This window comes from Blastomyces gilchristii (genome assembly GCF_000003855.2).
Source record: "Blastomyces gilchristii SLH14081 genomic scaffold supercont1.1, whole genome shotgun sequence".
Lineage (NCBI taxonomy): Eukaryota > Fungi > Ascomycota > Eurotiomycetes > Onygenales > Ajellomycetaceae > Blastomyces > Blastomyces gilchristii.
The window spans coordinates 2,067,178-2,094,602 of NW_003101682.1; the positions used below are offsets into that span (position 1 = coordinate 2,067,178).

At 46.3% G+C, this 27,425-nt stretch overlaps 9 protein-coding genes across 9 annotated transcripts; 6 read left to right on the forward strand and 3 right to left on the reverse strand.

The window, feature by feature from the left end:
• Positions 1-40: 40 nt before the first annotated feature.
• Positions 41-2,762, forward strand: BDBG_00317 (iron-sulfur clusters transporter atm1, mitochondrial; the record flags this gene model as incomplete). Its single annotated transcript, XM_002629025.1, has 7 exons — positions 41-436; positions 495-554; positions 634-748; positions 815-1,083; positions 1,145-2,191; positions 2,293-2,512; positions 2,635-2,762. The coding sequence occupies 7 exons, from the start codon at positions 41-43 to the stop codon at positions 2,760-2,762; spliced, it is 2,235 nt and encodes a 744-aa protein (XP_002629071.1).
• Positions 2,763-4,893: 2,131 nt separating this feature from the next.
• Positions 4,894-5,296, forward strand: BDBG_00319 (uncharacterized protein; the record flags this gene model as incomplete). Its single annotated transcript, XM_002629027.2, has 2 exons — positions 4,894-4,921; positions 5,064-5,296. The coding sequence occupies 2 exons, from the start codon at positions 4,894-4,896 to the stop codon at positions 5,294-5,296; spliced, it is 261 nt and encodes an 86-aa protein (XP_002629073.1).
• Positions 5,297-6,627: 1,331 nt separating this feature from the next.
• On the reverse strand, positions 6,628-10,456 carry BDBG_00320 (DNA repair and recombination protein RAD54 and RAD54-like protein). The gene is made up of 10 exons (XM_002629028.2): positions 10,138-10,456; positions 9,876-10,038; positions 9,637-9,807; positions 8,879-9,569; positions 8,001-8,815; positions 7,829-7,933; positions 7,659-7,777; positions 7,525-7,604; positions 7,292-7,451; positions 6,628-7,213 (listed from the first exon to the last, which is right to left on the reverse strand). Exons 1-10 carry the CDS (start codon positions 10,218-10,220, stop codon positions 6,769-6,771), a joined length of 2,832 nt encoding a protein of 943 aa, XP_002629074.2. The 5' UTR covers positions 10,221-10,456; the 3' UTR covers positions 6,628-6,768.
• Positions 10,457-10,583: 127 nt separating this feature from the next.
• On the reverse strand, positions 10,584-14,226 carry BDBG_00321 (DNA repair protein rhp54). Its single transcript, XM_031719839.1, has 6 exons — positions 13,959-14,226; positions 13,399-13,860; positions 12,683-13,340; positions 12,537-12,620; positions 12,358-12,481; positions 10,584-12,305 (listed from the first exon to the last, which is right to left on the reverse strand). Coding segments are annotated over exons 2-6 (2,415 nt in total). The 5' UTR covers positions 13,401-13,860; positions 13,959-14,226; the 3' UTR covers positions 10,584-10,758.
• BDBG_00322 (mitochondrial carrier protein) lies at positions 13,397-15,372 on the forward strand. Its single transcript, XM_002629030.2, has 4 exons — positions 13,397-13,881; positions 13,991-14,333; positions 14,457-14,808; positions 14,871-15,372. The coding sequence occupies exons 1-4, from the start codon at positions 13,602-13,604 to the stop codon at positions 14,934-14,936; spliced, it is 1,041 nt and encodes a 346-aa protein (XP_002629076.2). The 5' UTR covers positions 13,397-13,601; the 3' UTR covers positions 14,937-15,372.
• A 73-nt stretch (positions 15,373-15,445) lies between these two features.
• Positions 15,446-16,044, reverse strand: BDBG_00323 (C2H2 finger domain-containing protein; the record flags this gene model as incomplete). Its single annotated transcript, XM_002629031.1, has 3 exons — positions 15,446-15,572; positions 15,739-15,918; positions 16,004-16,044. 3 exons carry the CDS (start codon positions 16,042-16,044, stop codon positions 15,446-15,448), a joined length of 348 nt encoding a protein of 115 aa, XP_002629077.1.
• A 999-nt stretch (positions 16,045-17,043) lies between these two features.
• Positions 17,044-21,771, forward strand: BDBG_00324 (aconitate hydratase, mitochondrial). The gene is made up of 8 exons (XM_002629032.2): positions 17,044-17,449; positions 17,575-17,592; positions 17,690-17,767; positions 17,873-17,892; positions 18,080-18,678; positions 18,752-19,810; positions 19,894-20,180; positions 20,256-21,771. Exons 1-8 carry the CDS (start codon positions 17,414-17,416, stop codon positions 20,511-20,513), a joined length of 2,355 nt encoding a protein of 784 aa, XP_002629078.2. The 5' UTR covers positions 17,044-17,413; the 3' UTR covers positions 20,514-21,771.
• Positions 21,772-21,775: 4 nt separating this feature from the next.
• BDBG_00325 (metallo-beta-lactamase domain-containing protein) lies at positions 21,776-24,160 on the forward strand. Its single transcript, XM_002629033.2, has 5 exons — positions 21,776-22,029; positions 22,115-22,773; positions 22,834-22,846; positions 22,968-23,327; positions 23,470-24,160. Exons 2-5 carry the CDS (start codon positions 22,690-22,692, stop codon positions 23,904-23,906), a joined length of 894 nt encoding a protein of 297 aa, XP_002629079.1. The 5' UTR covers positions 21,776-22,029; positions 22,115-22,689; the 3' UTR covers positions 23,907-24,160.
• A 147-nt stretch (positions 24,161-24,307) lies between these two features.
• On the forward strand, positions 24,308-27,416 carry BDBG_00326 (alpha,alpha-trehalose-phosphate synthase [UDP-forming] 1). Its single transcript, XM_002629034.2, has 6 exons — positions 24,308-24,688; positions 24,839-25,279; positions 25,398-25,770; positions 25,835-26,205; positions 26,276-26,615; positions 26,705-27,416. The coding sequence occupies exons 2-6, from the start codon at positions 24,976-24,978 to the stop codon at positions 26,871-26,873; spliced, it is 1,557 nt and encodes a 518-aa protein (XP_002629080.1). The 5' UTR covers positions 24,308-24,688; positions 24,839-24,975; the 3' UTR covers positions 26,874-27,416.
• Positions 27,417-27,425: the final 9 nt, after the last annotated feature.

Sequence of the window (27,425 nt, forward strand, 5' to 3'; positions counted from 1 at the left end):
GCATTTTCCTGTACATGCTAGAGGCAATTACCATCCCGAAATGCTCCTCCGAGCCCTGCCTGTCCTCAGCGGCACAGCGCCGCCAACAAGATGTTGCTATACCATTCTCCGCCTGTCGCAACCAGCGCGCATTGGACGTCCACATTACAGAGGGCAATCCCGTATATTTAGTTCGGGGGGAAACGCCTTGAGGAAAGCTAATACGCAGGACCATTTTTCAGAAAAGAAGCTTAACCCCGCTTCCGAATCTCCCGCCGTTAGGATTCCCAAGGCTTCCAGCAAAAGCACAATAATTCGGAAGAACCCGAGAGATGGAGGTGATGTGACACCGACGAAGAAAGTGGAGTTTCTCAATGATGCCACCGTTAATGCAAAAACGCAACGGAAAGCGGACTGGGCTATTATGAAAGAAATGGCCAAGTATCTCTGGCCTAAGGTAAAAGAACGGCATCCCCACACATTTACAGAGTTCCCACTTATAAGGGGTCCTGCAGGATGATTTAGGTACCAAAGCTCGAGTTGGCACAGCGCTCGCCCTCTTAGTTGGAGGAAAGGTGGGTTGTGCTATTTTCTATTTTCTCTCTCTTTGTTTGTCCCCAAGGGATATCCTCCATCCGCTTACTCCTGTCTTAGATTCTCAATGTTCAAGTTCCTTTCTATTTTAAAAATATTGTCGACTCGATGAATATCGATTTTGCAGTTCTTGGTGGCACTGCCTGGACAGTTGCGGGGACCATGATCGTTGCTTGTACGTTTGGAAGCGGATCCCCTGAAGAAATGCGAACAATAAATTAACTAAGTTTAATTACTATAGATGGCGCATCCAGAATTGGAGCGACGTTGTTCCAGGAGCTCCGAAATGCTGTGTTTGCAAGCGTTGCGCAGAAGACTATTCGAAAGGTTGCCCAGAATGTATTCGACCATCTGCTTCGACTGGATCTGAACTTCCACTTAACCCGACAGACGGGTGGCCTCACTCGCGCCATTGATAGAGGTACAAAAGGAATAAGTTTCCTCCTCTCTTCAATGGTGTTCCATATATTCCCGACAGCGCTGGAAATATCCATGGTTTGTGGTATCCTGGTACGTATACAATCTTTCAAACAATACCTCCTCTACGCAAATCTTCTAAGAAACCTTTAAGTCCTATCAATATGGGCCGAAATTCGCTGCCATCACTGCCGCGACCATGATAGCATATACCGCTTTTACGATTACGACGACTGCGTGGCGAACGAAATTTCGAAAACAAGCCAATGCCGCTGATAATAGAGGAGCTACCATAGCTGTCGACTCTTTAATTAATTACGAGGCCGTCAAGTACTTCAACAATGAAAAGTTTGAGGTTTCCCGATACGATAAGGCTTTAAAGGGGTATGAAGATGCGTCGATAAAGGTCACGACGTCCTTAGCTCTGCTTAACTCGGGCCAGAATGTTATCTTTTCTGGTGCACTTGCCGGAATTATGTACTTGGCTGCAAGCGGTGTTGCTGGTGGTCAATTGACTGTAGGGGACTTAGTGATGGTCAACCAACTTGTTTTCCAGCTCTCAGTGCCTTTAAATTTCCTTGGATCAGTATATCGGGAACTGAGACAGTCATTGCTCGACATGGAAACGCTATTCAACCTTCAGAAAGTTAACATTAACGTCAAGGAAAAACTAGATGCTAAGCCACTCCAGCTCACTCGCGGTGGTGAAATCAGATTTGAGAACGTCACTTTCGGCTACCATCCCGATCGGAAGGTTTTAAAAGGTGTCAGCTTCACAATCCCCCCCGGCCAGAAGTTTGCCATTGTTGGTCCTAGCGGTTGCGGAAAATCGACAATATTACGCCTCTTATTCCGGTTCTATGACGTCCAGGGAGGTCGGATTCTAGTTGATGGTCAAGATATTCGCGATCTGTCATTAGATAGTTTAAGAAGGGCCATTGGTGTAGTACCGCAAGACACTCCTCTTTTCAACAACACCATCGAACACAACCTGCGATATGGTAGAATAGATGCGACTGCGGAAGAAGTTCGGAACGCCGCACGACGGGCACACATCCATGAGCTCATCGAGCGGCTACCTGCAGGGTACGAGACGCCAGTGGGAGAACGTGGGATGATGATATCAGGAGGAGAAAAGCAGCGGCTAGCGGTTGCCCGACTCATTCTTAAAGACCCCCCTCTATTATTTTTCGATGAAGCTGTCAGTTTTACCCCCTTTTTTTCTATAGATTTGTTTTCTACCCCCCTGGCTACGTTTTACTAGCCACGGACTTCGCTCAGCTAACCTACTTGGTGAAACAGACATCCGCTCTAGATACATACACAGAGCAAGCGCTACTTCAAAACATCAACAGCATCCTCAAAGAAAAGGCACGAACGAGTGTTTTCGTTGCCCATCGACTGCGGACGATCTATGACTGTGATCAAATCCTCGTGTTGAAGGAAGGTAAAGTTGCAGAAAGTGGGACGCATACCGAACTGCTAGGGATGGACGGGGGTGTTTATTCAGAATTATGGAATGGTATGCCCTTGTGAAGAAGACTTATTTAGTCTTCTCTATTTCAAAATCCCCCTCACGCTTTTATAAAAACCAATTTGAAATAGCACTTTCTGTTAACAATTTTACCTAACAACCAATTGCAGCCCAGGAAAGATCTCTCGCGCAAGACATTGACCTCGAAGTCGAGGAGATGGATGCGGCAGTCGAGGAACCAGCGGACGAAGACCCAATTAAAAAGCCCAATCAACCACCACCGCCGTCGCCGTCTTGAGCCATCCAGGTTTCCCCGCCCTCCCAAGACGGCAGAATAAGAATTTGGGGTGAATTGTACATGTACAGTACTTATATATCCAACGGAGTATACTTTTTCCCTTTTAGCTTGTCGACTATTCGCAGCGTATAGGATTGCAGTAAGGAATACTTTCGGACTGTGAGCTTACGCTCAGTATAGCGGTTACGTACATTTGTTTGGTTTGGCTACCATATCAAGGATAAGAAGCTCAAGCGGACATGGGTTATCGAACCAATGATCCCACGGTAACATCATCATCCTCGTGGAAGTGGAGTATTGTAGGAATTTAGCCGCAGCCTGTGCCCATTTTATTAATCGCAGCCACGCATAATGCAAGCTGGGCGCGGGGTTCACCTAGGAAGTGTTGGTTTTGTACTGCGTACATACATGCAAGCCCAAAAAAGCCCTCTTCATAGGAATCATCGCTGAATCGATGTAGTTTTAGCTTTGTATTGGGCTTGCTGCGACGCCACAGGCTTGAGAGGGGCATTTTATACTCCGTAGTATGCTTTCGAGTCGCTAAAGGAGACACTGGCGCGCCTGGATTGACTTTTACCCCTGAATTGGACCCTTGGCGAGGGCAGAAGAACAAAAGTACGAAATTTGAAATGCTGCACTCTTTCGTTTATCTTGAGATCTAGCATCCCCCCCTCCTTGCACACGGGGATAACAATAATGAATCTTAGCAACCTCACACCAACTGCCACTGTGTAACCTTCCCAATGCCCTGTCAACTGCCAAAGCTCACACTGGGGCGCACAGCCTGGCTGCCTCCTGTCACTGTGAGAATGAACGTGGCTGACGGCCAACAGGACCCCAGGTAACCAAGCCCTTGGTAAGTTGGCAGTTCTGGAAACAAAATAGTGATGATTAGCCTGCGACTAGTGACGTTGGTGCTGAGCCGGTCTGGCATTCCGGCCTGCGAGACGGCCCACTGCATCCAAGCAACGTTGAAACAACCAGATATCGCAGCCCACTGTCCACAGCATGCGGGCCGGTGGATCGCTAGCGTAAAGTGTCTTTCGGTTCGTTCGTGTCCGGTTCTTCTCCAGTTCCAGTTCTGTCTGGCTGGCCGTACCGTACGTACGCTGTATGTTGTCTGTCTCTTCTCTCTCACTTTCTTTTCTGGGTTTGTAGCGCCGATGAGTCGTTTTGTCTTCGGGAGGCAGCGATTGTTGTTGTAGTCTGCCACTCTTTTATGGTTATTATTTTGCCTATGTCGTCCATTCCTTTTTATAAATCCATTCATTGAACTTACAACAATCGTGCTCCTCGAGGAAACCATCTCTGCAAGCTCGATCACTGTGTAGTATTTTGTGCCCCGTGAGACCCCTTATCGCTTATTTCCAGCATCAACCACGCCTCAACTGTGTGTGTGTGTGTCTCTCATTCCATTTCCCCTCCAAACAGGTTCGTCCCACCTCCAATTCCTGAAGATGAGCGTGGATATTCGTTTGCGATCCGTTAGGCTATAAGACATAAACCGATATATATTATAATATATGTCCTCTTGTCAGACATGGAGCTTCCAGCTGACGAGGTGATGGCGGATACACAGTGTCCATATATTCGTTACAATCGTTGATCCATTCCCGTCCATTTCATCAATTGAGGTCGCGCCTTTTGTCCTTCGATTCTCCGCTTGATCAATCATATCTTGATTTATTGTCTTGTATTTCTGGGATTGGGAAAACTTTCTGACGCGCGGAAAAACAACTGAGAGTAACACGACAAAGTTCTTAGCTCCCGCTAGAAAAAGTTCGAGGCCTCAAGATATATATATCTATCTATCTTGGACATTCGACTCGACTCGACACACGATTCCTACCCGACTCATTGCACAATCTGATCACTTCCATACATTGTCCGCTGACATCTCATCAGCAATTGGTCTCTCCTTTGCCACATAGCAGCCTGAACATTCGATCACCAAAGAGTAAAGGAATTGCAAAATAACAAAAGGAGCTATTAAACTCGCCTGGTTGAACCCTCACAGCAGGGCTGTCGGTCGACAGTTAAGCGGCTTGTAAGCGTTTTTGAGACGATCTCTATTTGATGAGAAACGCAAGTCAAGGTCTGAGTGAAAGAACTTGCACATACTTCACTGAAAATGGGTCTTTTTGAGAAATTACATGCAAGTACGTGTGTGTGGATGTTTTCCTTTTGATATTATTCATTTACTAATCCCAATATACACCATGAAGAAGCAATCCTTGCCCCCTCTCTTCTTTGTTCCCCTTTTCTGACATACTCGCATCACTGTTTTTAACATCCATACAGAACTGGAGCTTTATCGGCTCGAACAGAGATACGCCAGACGCAAGCACCGCAGCACGCTCACCGTGGGCGCCCAATACGTCGACGGCGAATATGTCTACGCAAACAATACCGGAAGTGGCTGTTCATCAGCCGCAACCTCCAGCTCAACAGTAGCAAAACACTCAACGGGGACGTCGTGGAGGCCGTCGGGAACCTGGGGTGGGTTCGGCTCACAGGACCGTCGGATTAGATGATGCAACTATTTCCCTTTCCCCCAATCCGGAATGTGTGGGTTGGAGCTAGTTCCTGTAGGCTCTATCTTTATGTCTGAATTTGAAAGACGGCTTCATCACTCGACGAACGATGTATACGGACTCCCACCTCGAATTCTGCCCCGAGTACTTTTGTTGCTTTTCACACCCTCCGCTCGTGCCAACGGCAAAAAGGGGAAAACGACATAAAATGGCTTGATAGTTTTCTATTGAAAACATAGGTAAAGAAAGGCTAGAAGCGTGCAATTCTCGCATCTCCTCCAGGACAAGGCAGTTTTCACGATCCTCCTTGCTTCTCCTTTTTCACTTGGGCTTTTCAGTTTTGATCAGATATCGAACATGAGAAGTGTTCCGCGGGCATTCTTCCCCCATTTCTCGACCTAATGCATCTCGCATTGCAGTGAACCTCTTCGTTGTGATGTCGTAATGCTTTCAAATGAGCAATGCCATCCAAGGTCAATCTCGAACCCCGAATCTCAGTTTACTTCTTTTTCCCCTATCTTTTCTCAGCATTTGACTCAGTTCAAGATTCTGGCCTCGTTTACTTTTATATTTTCTTTTGGTTCTTTTTCCATTTTTGATAAAGCTATACGATTTGTAACTGAACCTTTCTGCTGTAAATATTTAGGCATTCTGTCCCACTAACTAACGTAATGTACATGTATATAAGCACCTGTTACTTTTAACAATCTATTCACTTTCTCTTCCATTTTAGATACTTAGTACACCAATGTCTCTCCGTGTGTGTGATTGCATTCTTACCCTTTGATATGCCCCTTTGGGGCTTGCGGGACTTTTACATAAAAAGAGCAACAGCTGAGGCACTCTCAAATCGGTCGAAGTATACTTTGTGTGAACGCATACTCGCCACATATCTCCCCCCCTTCGCACTCTATGGAATCCTTATCACTCTCCTCTAGCTGAGCTCGTTATGGGGACATAGCCCATCAGAGAGACCTTTTTTACGCCTTATCTTAGTGATATCGCTTGAATTTTTTCTAGAACCTCGTCCAATGACTGATACCAACAAGTCCGCAGCGCCGTATATCTGATCGTCTCACAAGACTACATATCAACTCCCAAATGCTACCAAGCATCAATGTATCATATTTATCTACAAATTGGTATGATAATTCGCTTGCTTCAATTCGTCAGACATAACCACTTCTGATCATCTATCAAGGGGATAATGTAAAATCGAGCAATAGGAGAACAATGTTTGGCAAAGGAAACGATGACAAAACGGAAGTTTAAAAAATAAATAATAAAATAATAAAATAATAAAATAATAAAATAATAAAATAATAAAATAATAAAATAAAAATAAAATAAATCCACAATGGAATATGTTCATAAATCTCTTAAAAACAAAGGAAACCGTAAACGGAAGAGCAAGATTGTTATTTTCATTCCGGTAATCCTTGAGCACAATCAACAACAATAAACTAGACATTTCAACGCTTCGACTTCCTCTGCCCGATTCCACTTAATCGTCCGAAATTTCCTAACGTGGATCTCGACTTAGGCGCCTTTTGCGCTACGGCAGCGCCTTCGTTTGTGGCAAACCCTAGCCGCGTTGCATGGGCGATTCCGAGTCCACCCCCAGTACCTACTCCGCCTGGGGCACTCAAACGATGGGCATCGACAGCCCCTTTCTCCTTGTTTCCACTTTGGTCGGCAGCAGTGGCTGCTGCGACTGCGGCTGCAATTGATGAATGAGGCATACTATTCCCGTCCGAGTCGAATTGACGTGATGATGAGCGCCCTGACCGTCTGGATTTCTCCTGTACACTCTTGAATTTCTCGAGCAAATCAACCCATCGGATATCTTCGCGGGATTTTAGTCTTCCTCCTGGTCGTTCGTATGATGAAGAAATGCCTGGCGTATTTGTGCTCATGCTAGATAATTCGAGAATGTGTGAGCAATGAAATTGAATAGGGTGGGATGGGATAGTGTGGATCCTAGTATAGACGTACCCTCGGGCAGCTGGCTGCAGTAATCCAATGTTGCTCACACTGTTTAGGCGGTTCTTTAGTGCAGCAAATGCAGAACTTTGAGGAAGCAGCATCAGAACGCCGTAAAGACATTTATATAAATATGGATACTTCTCCGGTTCTAAAAGCTGGAGACGGAGATCTATAAAAGATAAATTTAGTTCGAATGTGGACCTTCCATATGAATAATAATACTGTTAAGCTGAGGCACTAACAGGTGAACACTGGCGACTCTAGTAATTGAACAAGCTTGTCGATTTGGATTAACATATTGACGGTCATCTCCAACTCCGCGCTATGAGGCTGATTAGCTTTTATGACAAAAATATATGAGCTAACCGGGCCTTACAAAATTTGCAAAAGATTATACGCCTGCTCATACGCTTGAGCTAGCAAACACAGGGAAAATGTCGCAACAGCATTGTGGCACCATGATCTAAACAATGCAACGAAAAACATTTGGCCGTCCTAAGAATACATTAGCGAGAGGCGTGGAAATCCCCTGGAAGCTCCACATACCCTGGATTCGGGATTTCTCAATCTCTTTCTCATATCAGCTAGTTCAGGAGCAGTAATAAGATTGTTGTTAAGGTTTTGCACCATGATACTAGCAAATTCAATATCCTACATACAAATAGTTAGTTCATATTTACCAGAGGCCGAGAATAGAAATTTGGGCGGCATAACCCACCTCCTCCTTTTCAAGACAGTCTGCCAACGTTCTGTAAATACGTTCTGGGCTTAGGTTAACGCAGAGTTGTCTGATAATAAGGTTGCCGCGGATTTCGAGAAGCTTTCGATCAGTGGAAAATAGCTGAAGTAGATTCACCATGAACGATGTGAAGTAGCCATCCTCACTGTTTCTTGAAATCTGAGACAGTAGCTGCAGATCTCGCGTAACAACAGCTTCTGAAGGATCAGACAGAGTCTTGAGCAGGGCTGGAAACGTGCCATCGTGGAAGGCTAGAACCTTCCGAGGCGCTTTTCGGTGAAGCATAATTAACCAAGCTAAGGATGCAACTCTCGTAGCCTCATTTTCATTGAGGAACTGGAGAGTCAAGGCGCTAACAGCCGCCGCATAATCTAGATCCGGTGAAGGTAGTGGCGTTGCATCTGCGCTGCTTCGTGGAGTTAAATCAGTTCTGGATGCAGGGCGAGATGGGAGCGGCTTTTTGACGTTGACTTCGTTAACCGCAGAAAGGCTAGACTGTTTGCCCGTAGGAGTTGATGATCTTCGACCATCTGCCTCTTTAATCGGCCCGGTAGGCACCCTTGATGGTGCCGCTAGTCGTGTCTCATCAAGGGCGTTATCATCAGTGAGGGAAACAATATACTGCATGAGTGATGTGTTAACCCGGTTTGCAGCCTCACGAACTTGGTTTGAACCGCTCGAAAGGGCAGGTAGCACTTGTGAAAGGAGGCGGGGGACAAATTGAAGTATGTCCTCTGGGCTTATTTCGAAAAAGCTATCAATCCATCGGAGGGCCGTCAGCTGGATTTCCTCCTCTGTAGCTTCGTTAGCATATGGTTGGCGAAACGAATATCTCATATCAGATGAGGTAAACGTACCAAACGCCGTGTCCACAAAACCAACTAGAATATCCAGGATCTTGGGATGATCTACGTATACATCCTGCCCGGGAACATAATCTCCATATACATGAACATCTTCACCATTGGCAGTTCCAGAATCCGAATCCGCAATAGCATTTTCGCTAATGTCTTTGGGGTTGTTCGAGCCTGAGCCAACACTCATACTATCGCTAGTAGCTGATCGTTTTATACTCCCGCTTTCCTGATCACGGCGGCTGTATGCGATCCCCTTTTTTATCCGAGCAATCTTCTTGATCTCGTTAAGGAATGTCTCCAGAGCACCCTGGGTAATTGTATGAACATCTCTATTGGGGTCACTGAGGAACCTGAACAAGCCTCCTAGGAACGCAGGTAAATAATACACAAGCTCCAAATCGGGTATGGTATCCAACAGAGTCAGCCACGACACCAGGAAGGTACGAGTGAAAGGATTTATGACATGTATGCGTTCTTTGAGGAGGGGAATGAAATTCGCAAGCGAGAATGCTGTGGGCAGATCGGCGACTTCTGATTCATCAGCACCATCTACCCCAGATTCGCCATGACCTTTTCTGGGGACTTGCAAAACGGAAACGTATGAGGCTGCCGATTCAGAAACTATATCTTTCACCAGTCGGTCGAGGAGCTCTGCGCCGTTTTTCACTGACAGCTCTGAGTCGGAAGCCAGCTAGCACCCGAAGGGTCAATTAACTTTGTAATACATTTTGCACATGAATTCATCATCTCAGACTTACTTTGCATAGAGCGTCGAATATATCATTGAAAAATAGTAGCAATTCCCCCTTAGCCACTTTCGCGATATTATACATGCTTTCGCACGCGTAATATCGAACTCGAGCATCCTGGTCTGTAAAACAGGCGAGGACGGGAGGGACAATCTCGTGGAGGTAGGGCGCAACTTCATCCTACATAGATAATACTGAGTTTCCATGCTATTTGCACAACTAAATTGTACGATATTCACACAACTCACAGTCCCAAGCGCAATCGAAGCGGCTGCGAGGCCGATTAATCCTCCATTTCTTGTGTGAGGTTGGTGAACAGCGTAGGCATATTCATGACACAGCTGGTCGACAATATTTTTTATTTTGCTATGTTCACCTTTCGCAAGGGCATCGCGGATGACCTTTTCCAGCCTATTGTTTCCATAAAAGAATGAAGAGTTAGCTTGTGGTTTTCAGTCAAATGTTTTTATGTATAGATTTGCTGGTGCTTGGGGTTCATTGAGTGCTCACTCCAAAGCACCTTGTTTCCGCTTATCGTATAGCTTGTCACTCAGAAGCCTTTGAACGGATGGATCCATGTCGGGCGCTATCATAGTAGACAGGTTCGGTGTGAGGTAGATCTCAGGCTTCAGCACTCATGTCGTTCGGAGAGTGCCCAGGCAATGTCAAGCTAGATATGTTGGTTATGACGGAGGGAAAACGTCAAAGAGTTTCGGGATTTCTTCCTGTCATGGTTACAATACGAGAAAATAAATTATGAATTGCCTGATATGACCGAGAGAATACGAATCCCAGCTCCTTGTTCCGTAGAGGGAGAAGAGAAACATTTAGTGTTGAATTGTTGTGGTGACGTAGATTGGAGAGCTCTCCAAACACGCTAACCCCTAAACAGCTGAGGCCTTGGCAGCGCGGCTATTATCACTTGACCTACCATCCAGGGGCAAGCGACTTGTGCAGTACGGAGTTATAGATATCAAGAGCTGCCAATATCGACAGAGTAACTATGATCTAATCTAAGCTTTAGGTCTGTTTTGTATTGTATTCAAGATACAAATATGCAGCAATGATATCCCCAACGCCAAATTCTCTGAAAAAAAGAGGAACAAAAAGAAAAGTTAAATGCCCCTCGATTCAATGACTGATATACTGGAATACCGCCGTCACATCCCGCTCAGACGCTTCTTGTCTCAATAGCAAATCCTGGATCTTACCCAAGGGGCCTTTCTCCCCATCATTGACAAAATGGTTCCATGAGCTCGTGTCTCCGTACATCATGGCCGGCGCCCTGATGTGCTGGGTGCCGTCAGGCCGACATCTTTTGCACTTGAAGGTGTCATGAGTGTCGCTGCGAGTCCCCGGTTTAAACTGGAAAAGTTCTCGAAGCGAATCAAGACTAAAATGGCGCTCGACGTCTTCAGCAGAGTCAACGACGCATGAAGAGAGCGATTGCTTATGAGACTGCCTCTGGAATATCTTCTCTTCGATAGTACCTGTTGCAATAAAGCGGTAGACAAAGCAGTCTTTCTTCTGTCCGTCACGCCACACTCGAGCGAGGGCTTGCTGGTCAGCCGCCGGGTTCCAGTCTGGATCGAATAAAACCAGGCGATTGGCACCAATTAAGTTGATACCACAACCGCCTGCCTTACTACTAAGCAAAAAGACAAATTCTTCCCCGTTAGGGTCATTGAATTTGTCAACCAATTTCTGTCTTTTGGTCACATTCATCGTGCCATCCAATCGTAGGCAACCGTATTGACGAGTCCGGCAAAGCCTTTCAAAAAGGTCAAGAGTTTGCGTGTAATTGCTAATCAAAACAATCTTGTCATTGGTGTCCTGCCGAATCCGCGCAAGCATGCGATCCAAGACCATCATTTTACCAGAATACCAAGATCTCACATCGCGATCCCGTCCCCGACACTCCATTGGAACATAATCATCCGGGAAAAACTGCTCACTTCCAGGAAGGTCTGTGCCTAGGTTAAGGAGGTCTGGGTGGTTGCAAAGCTTTTTCAGAAGTCCAATCGCTTTCAAGGGCTGACTTCCCTTACCTCGGAGCAAACTTTTGATATCTGGGCTTTGAATGAAATGATTATACAAATCAGTTTGAAACGGAGCCAGCCCGCAAAACACCACATGCTCGTACTTGACAGGCAAGTACTTGGAAAGGATATCGTTGGTTCGTCGAATAATGAACTTGTTGACAACGTTCAAAAGCTCTGTTACACTTTCATCGCCCTTCTTCCTATCCTCATCAGTAGCATCAGCGTCTCGGCCACGGAGGATTGGCATCTCGTATTTTTTGTGAAACTCGCTCCGAGTTCCCAGAATGTTCGGATTGGCAAAATTCAAAAGCGAGAAATACTCGGACAAGTCATTCTGAATTGGAGTTCCAGAAAGGATGACTCGACGGTCGACATTTAGGCTATTCAAGGCAGTAAATGTTTGGCTGTCTCCGTTTTTGAGTCGGTGGCCTTCATCGCAAAGCAGTAACCCAATCGGAGTGTCCTTAAGTTCATCGACATTGAGCCTCAATGTCTCATACGACACAATCAGAACTGGTCTGACAACGGCACGCCCTGACGAGACTGCCCATTGTCGGAGCTGGGATATAAGCTCCGCTTTGGAAGCTTTTCCGTCAATAACAAAAGGCGATACTGCTCCCTCCCCCAACCATTTGACTACAATAATCATCAGCATTAGAAACCATGCTTGTAGAATATCTCGACATACCAAGTTCGTTCGCCCAGTTCTTCACCAGCGTCGATGGGCAAGCAATCACGCACTTCTGAATGGTCGTTTTACCCGCCTCCGGAGATTGCTTAAGCAGTGTCCATAACAGAGTAATACATTGGAGCTAATATTGTATGTATTAGCACCACGTCACTTCGGTTAAATTCATTTGGCCGTACCGTTTTGCCCAAACCCATCTCGTCTGCCATAATACAACCATTGGCCTTGGGATCGATCATACCAGTAGTACAGCGATATAAGAACTAACGCAGGTCAGCGGTAAAAGTCACATCCAAAGTGACAGCAGCCGTGTTGATAAAAATACCTTCACTCCCTCCACTTGATGCGGACGCAACACCTTTGCAAGTCTAGGATCAATAACAACCGGAACTCTCGGACGAGCGTCAACCTTCTTCTTAATTCCAAGAATATCCGCCAAACTCTTATGCACAAGTGGTGCATCCAACTTGGGGGGATCATTTTTCTTCTCCCCTTCCTTCCTTTCTTCATTTCCATCATTAGCATCATTAGGGTCGACCGGCTTATCATCAATCGTAGGGTCATAAAGAACAATCGCAAATTCCCCGCTGGGATCATGCAGCGGTTTAACAACAAATGTCGTCCCGCTCCGCATCCCAAGAATGGGAGCTGGACGATTCGGATTATAGGCGCCGGAATTTTTATTCATTAAAGGGATGGAAAACCGCTGCTTGAAAATCTGCTCTTTATCCTTCACTTTGAATGCAGGGAACCTATTTGCATCGCGGTTCGCGAGGGCAAGTCGATCTTCGTTGGTCCATGGTTTCTCCCCATCTTCCGCCTCTCCGTCCGCTCCCGCATAGTTGACTTTTCTTCTTTTTCTAGCGGGCTTATCAGAGGCCCGTGTACGTAGCGCTAACCCGGGACATTTGAATGGTTTATTGAGCCTGTCCGCTGAAGGTTTTGTTGCAACGGCTTCCGAGGTCTTCGGACGGGGGCGATGCCTGGGGAGATATTAGCTGAGGACTTCATCAAAAGATCCAATCAGGTGGAGCAGAATACATTTGACTAAATCACTTCTACATTGAAGTGATAAAATAAAGCGAGAGTCCGGTAAAAAGACGACGTTGTCGACGAGGAATTACTGAGCCAAACCCGTCGAAGAGCTCGCTCGGACGCGTCAACGTTTGATTTAACGCGTTTGCTTGCCAAGCTTTCATCACCAAAAGGCCACGGAATCACATGACACACCCCACCATGGATGGATGCCCAGTCCTCCCGCCATTGAATTCATCCAGCTTTGCCTCGGCCCCCTCGATATACATGATGGAGACATCTATCTCGAGGGCCTCGAGGTGGACAGCTATAGATCCATGTCCAATGATTTCTGGGCTGGCTACCTCAGCGGAGCCATTGGCATTGTAATCGGAAATCCCCTCGACCTGGTGAAGACCCGTCTTCAGGCAGGGCAGGCTGCCCCCGGATCACTGCGATCTCCCCAGGGGTTTAGGAGCCATTTCGACACTGCGAGTTCTCTCGTTCGAGGTTAGTTATACTATACTATGTGGAGATATTGTTGCGATTTTATTGAAAACGAGGGAAAACAAATTGAAAAAGCTAACCGGTCATGTTCAATTCTCCCCCCCGTGAACAGGCGCAACCGCACCGATCCTTGGATATGGCGCCCTCAATGCGATTCTCTTCGTTGCCTATAACCGGACCTTGACGGGTATAGTCTCGCAGCCCGTACCTGACCCCACTAACCCTGTAGGCGTTCCGCTGTATCAGATATGGGTTGCGGGTGCTGTCGGTGGACTTGCGAGCTGGGTCATATCCTCGCCGACCGAGTTGGTAAAGTGCCGAGCGCAGCTTGCTTCCCACCAATCGATATCGTCATGGACTGTGACGAAGGATATTTGGAGAAGACGAGGATTTAGGGGACTATATTACGGAGGGGGAGTTACGAGTATCCGAGACTCGGTGGGATATGGGTTCTAGTACGAAAAATAATAATTTCCGCTCCCTTACCTATGCCTCTTTTTCGCTACTCCCTTATATCTGCCCATATATGTGCACTCAATTTCTTAACTCCGCGTTATTCCGTTCAAAAAAAATAATAGTTTCTGGTCCTACGAACTATGCAAGCGCCTCATGACAAGCCCCGACGAAAGCTCTGAACAAACAGCGGCCAAAATCCTTATTTGCGGCGGCATCGCCGGCATTGTCACTTGGGCTTCTGTATTCCCGCTAGATGTTATTAAGACACGGCTACAGGCACAGGGTTCGGCGAGCTCGCTTCTTCCCGGCGTTTCGACCGAGAGACAAAATCTGCTACGACCTTCCGGGAACGATGGACGTATACTGAGTACTCTGGGGATAGCAAAGGAGGCATATCGCACTGAGGGCCTCAGGATATTCTACCGTGGTTTGGGCGTGTGTAGCTTGAGAGCGTTTATTGTAAATGCTGTACAGGTATGTGATTTTGGTGATTTCACAAGTATATGTTTTTGGATGTGCTAACCGATTTCTCGAAGTGGGCGACGTACGAGTGGATGATGAAATTCCTCAAACATCCTGGCAGTGCATCGTTGATGGAATGAAACATGAGATATGGTCGTCTCCTCGATGAATTGTTTCATGAATATATATAAGTTACATAGATGTCTATATGTTTTGATGATCTTGCATGTTCGCTGGATTTTGGAAAAATATATTCGAGATATATTTATATATAACTGGTTGCCTCGCAAAAAGAAAAATCAACCTACACTGTTTTGCTTAACCCGTAGTCTATATTATTAGACCATCTGTCCCTGTGGGTTACCCTTGATAACTCCATGACTCCAAGAACCAATTTCCCGAAATTCTCCTCCGTATATAGCCTCCTCAGATCACCCATGATCAAAGCGGCCTAATAATTATGCTCCATGGTAATGGCCAGCAAGCGAAAGGAGAAGATGTGCCCCTCCCCCGTGACTATGCCAACCAGAGGCTGGCTATTCCGTTTGGGAGGTGTAAAGTCGCCGACCATATTCTCCCGTAAATGTTTCCAGCACTTTCCAGTTCATCATCATATCGTCCAATCATCATTAATAGAAAAATGTAATTTTCACTCGATCATTTCCGATTCCACAACGTCCATAGCCTGCACATCCCGCGTCCCATTATCCGTTCCCAATCCAATAGCAGCTTCCGCTATCTTTTGCGAATGTGGTTCTTCCTTCAGGAGACGGAGCCTATTTATATTCACAACTTTCAGTCAGTGATATTGATTTTCCCTCCCCACATCAAGCAAGTAAAATGAATATCAGCCATGCCCCCTCTTCCCTCACCCTTTCTCGACAGTAATGTATGAACAATTTTTTAAGGCAGGAAGAGAGAAAAGAGAAAAAGATAACGCACCTCCGCTTATGATTCTTCCCCCGCCGATGAGCCACGAGATTATAATCACTTTCGAACCATTTCGCACACTCGACACAGTAATGCCTGCCTAGGCCAGGCAGGTCTTCTGCGGCCTTGGTCTCTTTATATTGGGAAAGGTGTTTGGAGGAGTTTATGTCCGCGCAGACTTGATCGTAGTCTCTACAATCGAGAAAGTCGGGTGGTCAGTGTCTGGTTTCATGCCGGACTGGTGGTAGTAGTAGTAGTCAGAGCATAGCAAACTCACCTCGTCCGTCGTTTGGTCTTTATTCTTTTCGTGGCCCCCATTGTTGCGATGGTTGAGCTTCTTGTGATGTGAAATGTTTCAATGCGGTGAGCTTCATTACTCCCGTTGTCTGCGAAATATTTAGCACTATTCCATTTTTGTATCGGAGCGCTAAAATATTGTTCCGTGCACAGTGCAGCTTAATATTCACGTGCACAATTAAATGACACCCCGCGCTTTATCGAGCCAATTCAATGCTCCGGAAATAATCAAATTATTATTCTCTGGAAATGAATTTCCCAATCCCCCACGAATCCAGGAAAATACAAGAAAGTCCCCATCAATTATTGCTGAAACGGATGCAGAGCCGAGCAAATCCCGTAGAATCCAGCGCCAAGCCCGCTGTCTTTTTTCCAGCTCTGTGACGCTGGATGACGTTTTGGCTGGCCGCGGCACCCCCCTCCAAAATCCAAAATTACCGACCAGGCAGGGCAATTATTTAGTTGCTAGTTTATTTGCTGTGCTTTTCTTTTACCCTTGTCATGCAGGTAAATTAGCCCCGTAGACTGTCTCCTCTGCTTGAGGTTACAGTAACACTGCGTGGTATACGGAGTACATTGGGCAAAACAAAAAAGTTGATCACAAGTTCCAGCTTAAAAACTGGCCTGGGTGGGAGAGAGTCAGAAACAGATGGCTGGTGATTGGCTGGGAATTTTATATTTTCCCCAATAATATTCTGTTTCTTTAACTGACTTGATGTTGATTATTTTATTGTTATTCCAAGATACAAGATACGAAGCAACTGGTGTGGGAAACGAAGAGCGGGCGCCGGACGGGAGGAACTGGGCAGCAGCCAGTCACAGAGCTGGGATTTGCATTGCTTGGTCTGGTCTGCAGGTCAACAAAAAATTTTCGCTCGGGTGGTTGGATGCCCCACAAATCAGATTGCGGTGCCGCGAACAAACCAAATGCGGGCGGGTGGTCGCCAGCTGGTGTATTGATGTGTTTTAATTTCATACATTTAGGGGCGGAACACAGCCGAGCTTGCCGGATCATGGCGTGCAAACTGGGCGTTGTGCAGCCAGTGAGAAGTATTAATACCTGGATATCGTAACTGTAAAACCATGTAATATTACTATACCTGTACTGAAACTCACATGTATCGCCTAGTCCAGATTTGGGTCAGAGTGACTTCACAGCCCGAACATTCGAACATAAGCTCCGTTGTGCTGCTTTTATCTTGCTTCTGATTCCTGTTTTCATCTTTCCTCCTCCTCTCCCCTCCCTCCCTCCCAATCCAATCTTCTATCTCTAATCCCCCCTTCTTTTCTGTCTCACGGCCCTCGTCGAGTTGCCTGCTTTGCCTCGACGTTGGATGTGCTTCGACGTTTAGCAAGATAGTTCAGTGTGCTTACAGAGCAAGCTGCCATCATGATCACAACCCGGATTGGCCGCCTAAGTGCGCTGGCAAGTGGCTCTCTCTGTCCTATTCTGCCAGTCATTTCTGGAGAATCTTCTTCAGAAACAATTTGATCTTCGTTCTCGGTGTCAATTTGGCCTCATTGGATATAGCTAACATGTTCTCTCGATAGGCCTCTAAATCCCGCGCCGTAAGTGGCTTGAACGCGGACAGACCTAGCGTCGTCTATCCCACGATCTAGGAACCCATACATGGGCTCCAATTGCTGACTTGATTATTCGAACCAGATTTTGGGCGCGCGGAGTATGGCCACCGTCAACGATTCTCCTCTTGACAAAAAGGTCGAGATGTGCAATCATGAGAAGGTGAGATTCTTTCCCGGGCAAGTTCGCCTCGTGTAGTTTCGGGAGTCCTGGAGCTTGCCTGTCTGTGCCAAATGAAGTAATCCCGTTGCTAACTATACTCTACAGGGTAACTACATCAACTACAAGTACGGAACATCTTCACTCTATCTTGCAGGGAGCTCATGTTGTCTTGCGGGAACAATGCGCAAAAGTTCAATCCTCTCCGGCCGGATTGGCCCAAATAACTTTTGCGGATTTCCCTGATCTGGAAACATGGAGCTGCTAGCTTCCGTGGAACCAGCCGTTTACTAACACACCTTTTGCTCCTTGCAGGAAAATGGCAGAGAACCTCGACATTGTTCGAAAACGCCTGAACCGCCCATTAACATATGCTGAGAAGATTATGTACTCTCACCTTGACGACCCCCATGGACAAGAAATCCAGCGCGGCAAGTCTTACCTAAAACTGCGACCGGACCGTGTTGCCTGTCAGGATGCCACTGCCCAGATGGCTATCTTGCAGTTCATGTCCGCTGGCATGCCTTCAGTTGCTACCCCTACAACTGTCCACTGCGACCACTTGATTGAAGCTCAGCTTGGTGGCGAGAAGGATCTTGCCAGAGCTAATGAGATCAACAAGGAGGTCTACGACTTCCTTGCATCTTCTTGCGCAAAGTACAATATTGGATTCTGGAAACCCGGATCCGGTATTATCCATCAAATCCTTCTGGAAAACTACGCTTTCCCCGGAGGTCTGATGATCGGCACTGACTCCCATACCCCCAACGGTGGTGGTCTTGGTATGGCTGCCATTGGTGTTGGAGGTGCTGACGCTGTCGATGTTATGGCCGGTCTTCCCTGGGAATTGAAGGCCCCTAATGTTATCGGTGTCAGACTAACCGGTGAATTGTCCGGATGGACCGCTCCCAAAGGTAAAGTATCACCGCAATCCCCCCCTTTTTTTTGGCTCCACTTGGGGAATTTGCAGCTGACAAGTGTAAATAGATATCATCCTGAAGGTCGCCGGTATTCTCACTGTCAAAGGCGGCACTGGCGCTATTATCGAGTATCACGGACCAGGCGTTGACTCTCTCTCTTGCACGGGCATGGGCACCATCTGTAACATGGGTGCTGAAATCGGTGCTACCACTTCCGTTTTCCCCTTCAACGACCGCATGTATGATTACTTGAAGGCCACCAAACGCCAGCCTATCGGCGACTTTGCGAGATCCTATGCTCACAGCCTCCGTGAGGATGAGGGTGCTGAATACGACCAATTGATCGAGATCAACTTGTCTGAACTCGAGCCTCATATCAACGGCCCCTTCACCCCCGACTTGGCAACCCCTATCTCCAAGTTTAAGGATGCTGTCAAAGAGCACGGCTGGCCCGAAGAACTCAAAGTCGGTTTGATCGGCTCCTGCACTAACTCCTCCTATGAGGATATGTCTCGAGCTGCTTCCATCGCGCGGGATGCCCTGGACCATGGTATCAAGGCCAAGTCCCTCTTCACTGTTACTCCCGGTTCGGAACAGATCCGTGCAACCATTGAGCGTGACGGCCAGCTGCAGACCCTCGAGGAATTCGGCGGTGTTATCCTTGCCAATGCCTGTGGCCCTTGCATTGGACAGTGGGACCGTAGGGACGTTAAGAAGGGTGAGGCCAACTCTATTGTCTCGTCCTACAACCGTAACTTCACTGGACGCAATGATGCCAACCCTGCCACCCATGCTTTCGTCACTTCCCCGGACCTCGTTGTTGCCATGACCATTGCCGGAACCCTCAACTTCAACCCCTTGACCGATACTCTCAAGGGCAAGGATGGCAAGGAGTTCAAGCTTAAGGCACCAACTGGTGCTGGTCTCCCATCTCGCGGATATGACCCTGGTCGCGACACATATCAAGCACCACCAAAGGATCGATCTGCCATTTCCGTCGCTGTTTCCCCTACTAGCGACCGCCTCCAGATCCTGGAAGCGTTCAAGCCATGGAATGGACAGGACGCTGTTGGAATTCCCATTCTGATCAAAGCCCAAGGCAAAACCACCACTGACCACATTTCCAGTAAGATATTCCAAGCCTTTTATTCCTGCTCTGTCCCCTCTTTCCCCCATCGACCAACCAAACTAATCGATTTTCTCGTGTAGTGGCCGGCCCCTGGTTGAAATACCGTGGCCATCTTGACAACATCTCCAACAACATGTTGATTGGTGCTATCAACGCTGAGAACGGAGAGGCCAACAAGGTCAAGAACTTCAAGACCGGCGAATACGGCCCTGTCCCCGCCACTGCCCGTGACTACAAGGCTCAAGGAATCCCGTGGGTTGTCATCGGTGACTGGAACTACGGCGAGGGAAGCTCCCGAGAACACGCTGCTCTCGAGCCCAGACATCTTGGAGGCCTCGCCATCATCACCCGAAGCTTCGCCCGTATTGTAAGTTAAAAGCTCGAACCTAGGTGATGAACGAAAGGAGTTATGTACTGGCCAGTCGTCACTAACATCATATAGCATGAAACCAACTTGAAGAAGCAGGGTATGCTTCCCCTCACCTTCTCCGACCCAGCCGATTACGACAGGATCAAGCCCGATGACATCGTTGACCTGATGTGCACCGAGCTCGCTGTTGGCAAGCCCATGACCCTCCGTGTCCACCCCAAGAACGGCAAGAGCTTCGACGTCTCACTATCCCACACCTTCAACGAGTCCCAGATCGAATGGTTCAAGGATGGAAGCGCCCTGAACACCATGGCTAAGCATCGTGCTTAGAAAGATAAATCCTTGGCTACATTCATTTCCGACTATTCATAAAAAAATATAAATTGCAGGGCATTTGAAGAAAAGTTGGGAGTGTAGGTATTTACAGTGTCTTCGTCTCTTGTTTATGTATGAATACGTCTCATATATTTTGCTTTTGCTCTATATATAACGCTTGAAAGGAACGGGTAAAATCTTGGGCAGGGAAAGGTTTAGGTAGGGAGTAGTTGGCGTGGAGTATAGGGCGATGGAGTCTTACGAGCCTAGGGAGAATATATATTTCTATATTCGCGGGAGAAAAGCTGGGAACCTGGGCGAAAACGCTATTGCATTGTGGAGAAGAGGGCAGTAGAGTCATCACCCATCGACATCGCACCACAAACCGCAACACGCTGGATTCAATTTTAATGGGTCTAACCCTGGACGACCTACTCCCCCTCTCACGTTCCTACATCGCAAACGCGTCAAATATTTTACATGCACAATGTGTCAGCGCAGGTCTGTCCATCCAGAATCTATCTAAGCCAAACGAAAAGGCTAGGAGGGTTGATCTGAACACATCGCAAATATCGGAGTTGGGTCCGCGGTTGGGAACCAAAAAAAGAAACCGTTGAACCTGCCTCCCTATCTTCATATTTTCGTTTTCATGGTTTCTGCGTTTTCCCCTCCTCTCCTCGCATTTCTTTTTTCAAACCTTTCCTCTTCCCCAACTCTCCCTCCTGTACTGTACCGATCCAAAATTTCGCCAACCTTCACGCGTTTGGGGTTATTTTCTTTATGTTTATCCATTTTTTTCACCCCTAGTTTATCTTTATGCACTATTCCTCTACTTGTCTCATTTTGTTTCTCATTGGTTTGTCTCAAGAAATGTGATGAAAATTAACTCAAATTTTACTGTTCTTTCTCTTCTTCCTTTTTATCTCTTTCGTTTCTTCTTGTCTATGTTTACCGTGTTTCTCGTTTGTTTCTTCTTTATATATATATATATACGTAACTACAGTACATATGTTAGTTATATGGATTTCTTCCATTATATATATGTTCTCTCCCATATATAGTTTATGTATTTGCTTCCTTCCTACGTCCTCTACATTTTCATCGGGAAACAGTCGCAACGTCCATCCACTGTCAAAACATTCAAGATTCTACGAAACAAATGTAAATCGATCCTTGCACCTGCAGTCATGTCTGAACGTTGGAAAAAAAGGGAATTGCAGGATACAGAAGATCTTTATAAATCCAGGCAGGAAATTTCAAACAACTAAAATCCTGCGTAAAAAGCCTCGGAAGGAAGGACTGGCGCATGTTTTTTTTGTATGTAATTTTGCTGGGTATGGAGTAGAAAGAAATGCCGAGGTTCTGGGACTTTTCTACCCATGAACAGACCGCGCAATAATATTTTATGGCTTTTCTCTACTTTTCATACTGATACATACCGTTAAGACTAAGTATTCAACAGATATTTAGAGGACGAGCTGAGATTTACGAAAACTATCCCTATATGCTAGGCAGGTAAATGGAGTGAGAGGTTTGTATGTATTATTGCACATGTATTCTTAATGTCCTCAAGTTCTGTGTAATGTATTGATGTATAATCTGGTAATTACATACAGTTCTCTCGCTGTCCGGCTATCATCCTCCCAGGTATCGATCTCTATCAAAGCGGGACTCTTGAATTCTTTTCCTTCTCTCCTCTTCTCCTTTTCTCTCTCAATCATATATTCCATTTTCTTCAGTTATTGATTTATCATTATCCTCCTCACTTAAGGCAGACTACAATCATTCTCCCAACCCTTCTTTTTCGGTCTTTCTATCCTATCACATGGAGCTTTTAAAAAAAAATTGGTGTGAAAAGGAATAACCGAAGCACCCCCCTCTCGATACTATAAATTGCTCGTCAAACCCATTTATTTCGGATTTTTTATTCGGATAAACATTTTACATACACACAGAGATCGCCCAATATCTTCTGTCCGGAATTACAAAACTGAAGATTTAACCGTTTGGAGCTTGTTAGCCGGTACTCACTTTCAGGGAAAATCCCAGGCGGGGTGTAAAAGTACCCATGAAATCTACTTAGCAGGAAAAATAAACTATTTATCACTTCCTACATATTGCTGGTTCTCAGGAATTGAAATCGAGCGAATAAGGATTTTTTAAAGCGAAGGGTGAAAAATAGTGCAGAAAAATGGCTGCGCAGCTATTTCCATTGCCCGAGGTGGAAAGATTGAGCGCATCGGTGATCAGGCTGCTGGCGGGGAATCCTGGGAAGGTATGTATATACAGTACAGATATCTTGTTGCGATTTTGCTAACCCCCGCTCTAACTCTAGTACACACTACAAGGTAAACGAAGCCTTTGATATCTCAAAATTTAAACCCGACGGGGAGGAAGAACCGTCTTTTTCGGCTCCTGAATGCTGACATGTATCCGCGCGCCCAATTGCGCCAAAAATACCATATAAAGGCACAAACACATACCTTGTCGGCCGGGGAGCCCGACGTCTCTTAATAGATACAGGCGAAGGCCGACCGAGCTGGTCCGCCGCGCTCAAAGCGCTCCTGGCAGCTGAAAAGGCCACCGTGGAGAAAGCACTGCTGACACACTGGCACCGCGACCATGTTGGTGGCGTCGGGGATTTACTGAAGATGTGCCCAGGGGTGCAGGTGTATAAGCATGATGGGGACAAGGGCCAGTTGGCTATTGAGGATGGGCAGGTTTTCAAGGTGCAAGGAGCTACGCTGAGAGCTGTACATACGCCCGGCCATACGGAGGATCATATGGCGTTTGTGCTGGAGGAGGAGAATGCGTTGTTTACGGGTGATAGTAAGTAGTATTTCATTTTTTTGCTGATAATTATGAGGGGTTTTTTTGGTTGCTCTATCTACTGTACATGTACAACCCCTGGTATCTTTTTCGTTTTTTCTTTTCTTCACTCTGCGGCATATCTGATGTTTATCTATTTCAGATGTGCTTGGCCACGGAACAGCGGTTTTCGAAGACCTTGTCGTTTATATCTCTACGCTGGAAAGGATGCGCAAGCTTGGTGCGGGCAGAGGCTATCCTGGACATGGAGCCGTAATCGAAGACTGTGGAGCTAAGATTACGGAATACATTGACCACCGGCGTCAAAGGGAGGAGGAAGTATTTCAAGTGTTGAAGTTCGGAGGTACGGACAGCAGCAAGGTGGGGACAGCGGCTGTAGCAACAACGCAAGGAAAACCTCGAGCATTGTCACCGATCGACTTGGTTGCGGTTATTTATCCCGATCTCGCGGAAGAGCTGCGTTTGTCGGCTTCGCATGGTGTAATCCAGGTACTACTGAAGCTGGAGCGTGAGGGCAAGGTAATGCAAGAGGGAGACTCGGGGAGATGGATGGTTGGGGGTGGGAAGCCGGCATTATGATTTCTTGCTCCTTCTAATTGATTTTAAATTCCCTTTGTCATTGTATATATTATATGCCTTATACGTGTACATTTTATTTTGCCTCGAATTGCGTCATTGAATTCGATGTTAATATAGAGAGAGATACATGTTGATATACCGACGATATAGTTGCAGACGTTTTCACCACAGCTCAACCTGCCTCATCTAGGAGCGTTTCACAATGAAGATTCCTATGAGGGAGATGTACGAGAAGATTCCTGCACGAATTTGCTCTAATAATACATATCAATAATAGATTCCCGGCTGTGGAAGCATCGAGAAACACCTACCTCGATACATGGTGCATTTAAGCTTCGAGTTAGTTAGGGTTTGCCGTCGATGTGAGGCTGCCCGGGCTCGGCAACGACGTCAAGATCCTGGCCAGCCCCAAACAGCGCCGACAATGGCCAACATCCAACATCCAACATTGCGTCCGGGCTGCTGCCAACCCATGGAACCTGTCTCCCTGCTGCGCCCTGGATTCTGCTGTCAATCTTCTGCCCGTTTAGCTTAGGTCCATGACGGGAAAAAGGGTGTGCCGGGCTTCTTTCTCTCATCGCATTTCGTGCTCTCCACATCCATGAAGTCAACTCCCGACTGATTCCTCTCGCGCCGTCCCTGTCAATGCTCCTTCATTGAGCTCCAATTAAACAGCTCCGTATTATTTCTACCTGTGCTTCTTCTCTGCTGCCAAGGAAGTGGCGCCAAATCAGCGTTGTCCTAATAATTCCTGTATAGGCTCTCCCCCTGTATGGCGGTTGGTACGTAAACGTGGGGAACTTTTTTTTCTTATTCCTGGATCTGGTGTCAAGAGGCGAAAACCTCACATCCTCTGTATCGATTATTGTCTTGTACCTTCATAATCAAACACGGATTCTTCTTTTGCGATTGCTCTATAACTAACTTGTTAGGTTTTTGAAAATTAAATCTCCAGCTTGCGGTGTTGATTCCGATATTTGCCCCGCCACAGTTCCATCCCACCTACGAAACCAAATCATAACTGTTCACGAACTCATATTATTCTTATCCTAATTGCAAATTTTGCACCATGACATCTCTGGAAAACCCCCTCAAGGAGGATGCCAGATTGCTCCTGGTCTCCAACCGTTTACCCATCACAATAAAACGATCAGACGACGGTAAATATGAGTTTTCCATGTCGTCGGGCGGTCTTGTCAGCGGACTAAGCGGCTTATCAAAATCAACGACATTCCAATGGTACGGGTGGCCTGGCCTGGAAGTGCCAGAGGATGAAATTCACTTAGTGAAAAAGAGATTGTCCGACGAATATGATGCGGTTCCTGTGCTGATTGATGATGAGTTGGCGGATAGACATTATAACGGCTTTTCAAGTAAGGGTGTTTCCTTATCCTTATGTTCAATACCTTTCTGTTCCTTCTACGATCTCGAACTACCCTAGCCTTAAATGATGTCATAAGCTGATTTGATTTCTCTGAAATTGTGCACCAGATTCGATACTTTGGCCTCTTTTCCACTACCACCCTGGCGAAATAACGTTTGACGAGTCTGCATGGTATGCCTATCGAGATGCAAACCGTCTTTTCGCTAAGGCTATTGCGAAAGATGTGAAGGATGGTGACCTTGTATGGGTCCACGACTACCATTTAATGCTATTGCCAGCAATGTTACGGGAAGAAATCGGAACGTCGAAAAAGAATGTGAAGATCGGATTTTTCCTACACACGCCTTTCCCCAGCAGTGAGATATATCGGATCTTGCCCGTCCGGAATGAATTATTACTAGGAGTGCTGCACTGCGATTTGATTGGATTCCATACTTATGACTACGCACGACACTTCTTAAGTAGCTGTTCGAGAATACTGTAGGGAACTCCCCAACAGCCTTTGTATCATGACAATGAGTTTACGCTAACACTTGAGAAATAGTGGCCTATCGACGACGCCAAACGGTGTCGAATTTCAAGGCAAACTCATCGCAGTGGGGGCATTCCCTATAGGTATTGACCCGGAGAAATTCACTGAAGGCCTTAAAAAGGAGAAGGTACAGAAACGGATAGCTGCCCTCGAGCAAAAATTCCAAGGAGTCAAGTTGATGGTCGGGGTGGATAGGTTGGACTATATCAAGGGCGTTCCGCAAAAATTGCATGCTCTCGAAGTCTTCCTAACAGACCACCCTGAGTGGATTGGAAAAGTGGTTCTTGTCCAGGTTGCTGTTCCCAGCAGACAAGACGTGGAGGAATACCAGAACTTAAGAGCCGTTGTCAACGAGCTCGTTGGGAGAATAAATGGCAAATTCGGTATGTCCGTCCTCTCTGTATTTGGGTCAAATTAAACCTAGGATACATCAAATTCTAACAATCGATCAAGGCACTGTGGAATTCATGCCAATCCATTTTATGCACAAGTCAGTTAACTTCGACGAACTAATTGCGCTCTACGCCGTTTCGGACGTCTGTGTCGTCTCGTCAACAAGAGATGGAATGAATCTTGTTTCATACGAATACATAGCAACCCAAAAGAAACGCCATGGATGCCTAGTCTTATCGGAATTTGCCGGCGCCGCGCAGAGTCTTAACGGCAGCATCATCGTCAATCCATGGAATACTGAAGAGCTTGCCAGTGCCTTTCAGGAAGCTGTGACGATGAGTGATGAACAGAGGGCTCTCAACTTCTCCAAGCTTGATAAATACGTTTCGAAATACACAAGGTTCGCTCTCTGATTGCCCCCTAATATTTCTCCCGACGGGGAATATTTTATAGTGGATTGACCATCTGTTGCTAACACAATAATAATAGTGCGTTCTGGGGACAATCCTTCGTCTCGGAGCTTACAAGAATTTCAGAGCACGGGGAGAAGAAGCTCCGACTGAGAAGCTCTTCAAAGGTTCCTGAGGAGGTGCCTAACAAGGCCGCGGTAACTCCCATGCCCAGTGGCGATGGCCCGAAAACTGAAAATAAACAATAAAGAGCTATGAGGGTAACCGCGAAAAAGTCCCTTTTCAAGAACAGAATATGAATAATTACGAGTTTTAATACACTTTCATAAGCGTCACAATGGCATTACCAGGGAGTGCAACCTATATTTCAAGCTGAAGATGGGGGTGGACATGGACTTGGTCGTTTTCTATCTATAGCATTTATTTCACTTCTACTTTGGCTGGTTGGGTTTTATTTACAGGAGCTAAGGTTGTTTGTCCCCCACAACTTTCGTTCCATCCCTTTTTCTTTTTTGTTCTCTACTGCTTTACTTTTTGATGCTTCTATTTAAAAAAGCTTTCCCCTCCTTTCCCAATCTATTTCTTACCGCGAAAGCCCTTCATCATTATCTGCCGTTCAGAGTAATGATACAGCACGTTGTCATTCAAGCCAGTCTTTTCTTGTACATACATAAAGCATACTTATTCCTGTATATTTATACGTCAAACGCAAACATATAGCAAGGTTTACCAATTGTTTGAACATTCATCATACGCAGTCAACATGGTTGCTCTTTGGTGAAGAATTTGGTGGACGCCCC